The 7,492-nt window shown below is 39.8% G+C and overlaps 1 protein-coding gene across 1 annotated transcript; it reads right to left on the bottom strand.

Annotated features, from left to right (window-relative positions):
• Positions 1 to 725: 725 nt before the first annotated feature.
• Positions 726 to 6,670, bottom strand: LOC306665698 (pre-mRNA-splicing regulator WTAP-like; the record flags this gene model as incomplete). Its single annotated transcript, XM_079147352.1, has 3 exons — positions 726 to 1,993; positions 2,194 to 2,388; positions 6,566 to 6,670. 3 exons carry the CDS (start codon positions 6,668 to 6,670, stop codon positions 872 to 874), a joined length of 1,422 nt encoding a protein of 473 aa, XP_079003478.1. The 3' UTR covers positions 726 to 871.
• Between the last annotated feature and the right edge of the window lie 822 nt (positions 6,671 to 7,492).

The raw sequence follows: 7,492 nt of genomic DNA, 5'->3' as shown, positions 1-7,492 counted from the left end.
TTACTCCAAGTAGATATGAGCTAAGAACTTAATGTTTTTGTGCTTATAATATTAAAAGAACTCTGTATGACCAAAATACAACCACAAAGGCAAAATATTATAAAGTTTAAAACAAAGTTCCATCAATTTGCACAGAACTGCAGATCCTAAGGTAGTGATTTCATGTTACGTATAAAAGAATGAATATTCTGAGTATTTTTTTTTTTTTTTTTTTTACAATAAAAATCTTTATTTAGGTTTGGTCAGTACAGGTAAGATATACTGGAGTCACAGAGCAATATGCATTAACAGGATACAACAGTTTATAAAAATTGAGTTAACTATGCACACAAATATCTTAAACATTCAGTCACCTAAAGAGAAAATGCACAGATGTATGGTGGAAAAAACTGTATCTAACACTGAAACGACTATAGGATTCCATCAACAAGTTCAACTTTTAGTGATAAAATCTACGGTACTGGGCAAACTTGGCAGTCATAAACCCACATCTAACTCTAACAAGTCTGAATGGTGCGGAAGTATATAACAGCATGAGGAAGAATGCCCTTACACAGCACGGGTTCTAGAGACACAGATTTATACAAACATCATTGTGTTATACTTTAAGATTTCCATTTACAACTTCACATTAACTCATATAAAAATAACTTGACCCTACACAAAATGTCCTTTTAGCAACATTCAAAGTAATTAACTGTTAGAATTTCCAAAGTGGCAGAGGTATTGAAGCAAGAAAAAAAAGGGGGGGATCAAACAAAACAAAAACACACCCATAAAAAGGCAAGTTGTGACAAAGTATGCATCAATTTTCTGGACAGTATCCTCTCCCAAATTAAATGACACTGTATAAAAATTTGCTGGAAAAATATTACAAAACTGAACCCTGCACATTTACACTTGAGTCCAAGCCATTCTGGACGTGGCGGGAACCCACAGTTCGGTTACCTTTCCCACTCACTGCTTTCTCTTCTTGAGGGTCATGATTGGAGTCTGTGTCATTTGAATGGTGTGTGAGAGAATTTTCACTGCCCGTGGGAGAGTCTACACTTTCATACCCCGCACTGAGTTGGTTTACGTAACTACTACCTCCTCTGCCAGTTCTCTCCTCTGAGCTGTTGGAGGCCTTATTACCGTTCCCTGGAGAAGAAGGAAAGTCATCCTCTGTTGTGTTCCCCTCCCTGTGAGATCCAGACCCAGACGTCCTCTGACGGGAGGAGCTGCCATTGCTTGGTCCATTTGCCAGACGACTGCAGTCTTTACTTGTGGCTTCTGCCTGTTCTACAGGTTCAGAAGATGTAGTCCTGCTGGTACTTGGGGCTGAGGTTTGAGACTGCTGCTGCTGGTACTGGGCCAACTGCTGGCGTGTCTCCTTCAGTTGCTGCTGAAGAACTAGAATGGTACTCTGCATACCTTCTACTTCTTCGTCAAGTTGAATGATGAAGTCATTCAGTTCATCCTGACTGCTTTTAAGTTCCTCACTATATTTCTTCTGTAAAGCCAACTCTGCTTCAAGCTGTGCAATATGACCCTGGGACAGTTGCCTTCCAAGCTCTTGGTTTTCCTGGATAAGTATTCGACACTTCGCCATTAACTTTTTGCCTGTTTGGCTATCAGGCGTAAACTTCCAGGCACTCAGTTCATTTTGGGCTTGTTCCAGTTTGTCTTTAGTCTGTTCCAGTTCGCCTTTCATTTTTAGGAAAAACAAGTTGATCGCTGGGTCTACCATTGTTGATCTCAGTTGGGCGACACTCGGCTGCTGGACTTGCTTGAGGTACTGAATTTGAGTAGTACACTCTTGCATCTCTTGTTCCTTGGTCGCTAGTCGCATTACAAGGATGTTTTCCCTGCGTGCAGACTCCTGCTGCTGTTGCTTTAGTTTTTCTTCAGACTCCCTTAAGCCTGTTACATCATTTGAGTTAAGATCTGTGTACTTGCCCTCCAAAGCTTGAACATAAGCTTCATATTGTTTCCATCTATTATGTGTTAGGCCCTGGGATTGATCCCCAGTTTCAAAGGCCGGGATGGGACATGGGACTATTTCAGAGGAACAGGTATAGTAGTATGCACCTACAATCCTAGCTTCTCAGAAGGCTGAGGCAGGAGGATCACTTGAGCCTAAAAGTTCAAAGCCAGTCTTAGAATTAACTCATCTCGTGCCACAACTTTAAAATCTGTTTCACTGAGTCGAACCTTTTTTGGAAGAGGTTCTTCGTTGGTCATCTTGAATCCTCTCCAGGCCGAGGCCGCGCGGGCGCCGCCAGCCACAAGGGACCGAGGCCGCGCCGCCGCCGGCGCCCCCGCACTCCTCCCGCCGCAGCCCCGGCGCTCCCCTTTATTTCTCTGAGTATTTTTGATTGGAGGATTATTATATTTATTGGTGATATTCTGTAAACAAGATGAATTTAAAAATTATCACTATAGATGCAGACATTCCAGATCCTTAGGAATTAGTAATCCTTCTTCTTTAAAACTGTCTTAAGGTAATAATCAAATATGGGCACAAAATTTAAGTATAAGTTTGCTCAACATAGTATTATTTATGTAATACTATAGAAACATTGCGGCGGGGGGAGCTAAATAACCAATTAAAAGAAGAATGGACGCTTGTGCATGAATAAAAATGTTTTCATGAAACAATTAGTGATACTGCAAAATGTTAAGTTAAAAAGAGAAAGGCTAGAAGAAACCAGGATAGTAATGTCCATTCCCCAATAGCAGCCATATCCCATTTCTGAAATTAGGATTGAGATTGAGATTGAAACATTCTTCTCTGCTCGCCACATACATGGCTATGGGCACATGGAGCTGGAGAGAGAGAGGGGAAGAGGAGAGAGAATGAGAAAAAATCAGATGCCTTGTTTTCTGGTGGCTTCAAGTGTTTTCTGGGTGTTTATTGGTATCACTTCAATTCACTTAAGCTGACACTGTTGCTTGAAAAAAATTATTACATTATAAGCAGATAAGCAACGAAAAGAGATACTTTTCATCTTGAAAACAGATCTGATTTTTCTGACAAGATCACTTGGATAAGGGGAAAACTGTATTCTAGACATCCCTAGTAAATATAGTACAATCCAATGATTTGAAGAGTGTGCAGATGATTCATGCACTATGGATGAGTTAATGTTTTAGATTAGCTTCCACTAACTGCTTTTCCCCCAAATGGTGTCTAGAAATTTGGAGGGTTTTTATCTATTCAATGTCATTCCACCACCCATAGCTGAAACATGTAGCTAGCACAGCTTGAGACCCATTGTGGTTTAGGTGGTCTCCTAAATCCAGCTTACTGATTCATCCCTTCTTCAACCCTTATACATGCGGTGGGCTTCTGAAATTTGGCTGTTTCCTATTCTCGTGATATATTCCTCAACTCTAGAGTCTCTTTGTCCTAAGAACATTGATTTTCTCCAGCAAATATCTAGCCAAATACCCACTCATTTCTGAATATTCTTTGAGAACTTTTAGCAGATTCTAGGATCTCTTCCATTCCAAGTAGAAACTGAGACTGGAAGGGGAACGCCAACCCAGGTACACTGTCTCCCCATCTCATAGGTGGCGGGGACCACTCACGAGATGACTACACTTCCAAATGGAGAATGGGCCATGACCTCTGCTCTGTGTGACCCTCTCTCACCTCCTCCTTCCATGACTTTGTTCAGAAAGGAGGGCACCGGATGGTGGCCCACCATGGATTTGCTCTGCTTTTCCTTCCTTTGTCTTCTCATCAGTCACTTGAAACAGATGAAATGTGTTTTCTTCTATTCTCTTCCTCTTTTTATTTTGTACCGGGAATTGAACCCAGGAGCACTTAACCACTGAGTCACATCCCCAGCCCTTTTAAAACAACTGTTTTGACACAGTTCTCACTAAGTTGCTCAGGGCCTTCCTTGCTAGGTTGTTGAGGCTGGCTTTGAAATTGCAATCCTCCTCCCTCAGTAACTGCACCACCATGTCTGGCCTCCTCTTCTTTCTTAACATCCTTCTACATTATATATATGCTCCTCCTTCCAGTAGGTCATTCTTGACTTGCTTTCCCTGGAGCCATAACAGCTGATGATTTGGGATGGAGGAGTAATCAACGTCCTCATACAGGGAGGTCTCAGGATTGGAAGGTATATATCAGAATGAAGTGAATTTTACTTGCTGGGAAACCAAAAGACTAAGATAGCAGGATATACAATTGTAAGCAGAAAAGTAACCTAGTTCTGTAAACACACACACACACACACACACACACACGCGCGCGCACCATGCTCGAAGACTCTTTAGACCACTCTCTCTGCGTTTATTTAGATTTGAAATACAGTCATGCTGCTTCTTAGCTGAGAGTCCTTTTTTCAGACTGTTCAAGCAAAAAGACCACAAGGTGAAGCTTCTTTGTGCTTTGAAATGTGCACTTATTCTGCTGAAGCTTTCAATTCTGGCTAGGGTTTCTGCTAGCGGATTCTTGAAATTATTTGACTCTTGCGAATTGGATAATGATCTCGGTTTCTTCACTGAAGAAAGACAAAAGGTTCAGAATGATCATTTTAGCTACACTGCTCTGTGATTCTACAAAAGCTGAATCTCAGAGAAAGTGGGAAAGGAAGAAACACTCTTTCAATACTCATTTTCATCTGCTCCACGTTTTTTTGAATGAGTCTCCTTGATCTTCCTTTGACTTAGAAGAACTTTCAATGCTGTTCTTGCTCTACCTTGTCTCATCATATTAAGCAAGTTGTTTAACCCCCTCGTTTAAAACAACTCTAATTACAGTGCATGTCCCAAGGTTGCTGTGAGGGTTTGAGCAGAGCAGAAAAGCCTTCAAATCCCCAGTGGGATTGCAACTAAGCAACTGTTTGGGGCAAGAACCTCAAGTTGGACCTGGTAGGAACCATTCATTCTATTTTCTTCTTGAAAGGCACCCTTTCTGGATCAGAAGGTCAAGGACAGTAGATGAGAAGGGTTAAAATGTATTGACCAGTGTTCAAAAGAGTGTACATGTTGGAATGGTTCAAACTGGGATACCAAGGCTGAGATCCTGGGATTCTCACTAGTCCTGTGATCCTGGGCAAGTTATTTGACCCCTCTGAGCCTCAGTTTCCTGCTCAGTTCAAAAGAAAACCTATTCTGCCTAGGAGGATCATTGGACGTGAACAGATAATTTTCAGAAGACAAACCTGAATGGTGAATAAACAAATGCAAAGTTAACCAACTGCATTAAGAAGTAAACCAATGCCCATTAAAACAACAGTATATGCCCAGATTGGGAAAATTTAAAGTATGATAATATTGAATGTTGACCAAAATATGGGAGAAATAGGAACTTATGATCACTGCGTGATAGAGGGTCATTGATACAGTTCCTATGCAGAGAAATTTGTTTATAGTAGAAAATTTGAAAATTTACAACATAATGATTCCACTTTCTCCTATGTACTCTAGAAATATCTTTCGTATATGAGCACAAGGAGACCTGTATAAGGATGTCAAACACTTCTCATAATAACAAAAATTTGAAACTCAAAATTAATGTCAAAAAAGATAGATTTATATGGTATCCTTCAGCTCCAGATTTATATGGTATTCTGCAACTGAATACTGCATAATATATTGCATTTTGTCATGGTTAGATTTAAAAAAAAAACTAAATGTTTTGCCAAAATAAGTCTGTTAGTGTACAAATAAATTCAGTGATAATAGTTACCCTTATGGAGGGTTGGAAATAAAGGTAGAAATGAGAGTAAAGGAGATTTTAACTCTGCTGTTATGTTTTATCCCTTTGATAAGAAAAGAACAGCAAATGTGAGCAAATGTTAACTTCTTAATTCTGTACTTGGCTTTTTTTAAATTTACTTAAAGATCATTATTCTTGACTCACACTTATAGTCACCATTACTATTCAAACAGATTTATGAAATTAAGAAAAGCAATTCGAGTGCATTCCCTCAATCTGTAGGAGAAACTTAAATTCAATTCCGTGGGCACTGTGGTCAAATTCTCAGGATGCAGATACAGAAGGGAGGTGTAGGGAAAGGCAGCGGTTCTGGTAGTGTCCCATTATGTCAACTAAGCAGATGTCTGCAGTGGTAGAAAAGGGGGTCACCAGAGTACAGACTTTTACTTATGAGATGAATTAAATTTGGGAGGTCTAACGTACAGTGTGATGACTATGGTTGTTCATTGAAATTTGCAAGAGAGTAGACAGACCTTCTGTGTTCTCAACACAAACACACACATCACTGTGTATGGTGAAGGATATGTTAATTGATGTGATTGTGATAATTATCTCACAATGTTTAAGTACATTAAATCATCACATTGAATGTTTTGAACATACGAGACTTTTATTTATCTTATCTATATCATAAAGCTGGAAGAAAAAGATGACAAGACAGACTTTCCCCCGTTCATCTCTTGCAGGATGAAGACTGCTTATTTTGTTTCCTTCTTCCCCCTTTTCTCTGTTAAAATCTCCCCAGATGTTCATTTTAAGCTGGTCCCATTTGTATTAAAATACTGGAGTTGGGAGGGGTAGCCCCAGCTTTCCCAGGGCCTCCCACATGCCCTTGCCCCTGGATACAGATGGAGAAACACCATTGTCCCCTGCCTGCACCAGCTCCACAACCTCTTGTTTATTTTCTTCTCTTGCTTTCAATGATCCCTGGTTTGCTAAGCTGTCATCCATTGTACCATCAGAGTATCAGCAGCATTTGAACAGCATAGTTCTTAAATTTGACATAAACAATCGAGACCAAGTGCTAAAAAAAAATGGCCCTTTCACAGGTTAGTGGTCACCTTTTTTAGGCCATGTTGTTTTCTGAAGTGAATTTTCAGCCAAGCCTGTTTTGTTCCCCATCACTTATTTAATGTATCTGAGGAAGGGCATTAAAAAGGAAGATATTTTGAGACATCTCAAGTTCTTGAACCTTCTACTTTCAGTTACCAGTGATAGGAATGAGGAATTGGAAAATGGGGGCAAGGCAAATTGAAATTGCAAACTGCTGTGACCACCACAATGACACAGACTCCTAGGCTTCGGAGAAGTCACTAAGTTAACAATCCAGTTTCACCAAGGCTCAAGGGGTAATATGGGAAATAAATTATACCAGACATTAAAAAAAAAAAAAAAAAAAACAGAAGATGAAAAGAATGAGAGTGGGTATTTTAAACCATAGCAATGGTTTTGCATTCAGCGCCCCTTCCTGGAGTCCCTCATTGATACCATCATGGGGTACATCATGATTTAACTCAGTAGTTTTCCCACTATTTGGTTAAGATACACAGAAAACATGAATCTCACGTGGAAAAATGCTCAGCGTGACAGTTGAGACATGACGCATCCCCAGCATACTAGCTGTAACTAACTATGCTCATTGCTCTAAAGAATGAATTCTGGGAGATGTGTAATGCTATTATAGGATGACTTTAAATTTTCTAGAATTTAGTTAAAAAAATCATTTTCCAAAGGTCACACTTTATAATTAATCACACATTATTAGTATCAGAC

The sequence above is a fragment of the Sciurus vulgaris genome (genome assembly GCF_902686455.1).
Source record: "Sciurus vulgaris genome assembly, chromosome: 7".
NCBI lineage: Eukaryota > Metazoa > Chordata > Mammalia > Rodentia > Sciuridae > Sciurus > Sciurus vulgaris.
This window is presented reverse-complemented; position numbering and strand designations above follow the sequence as displayed.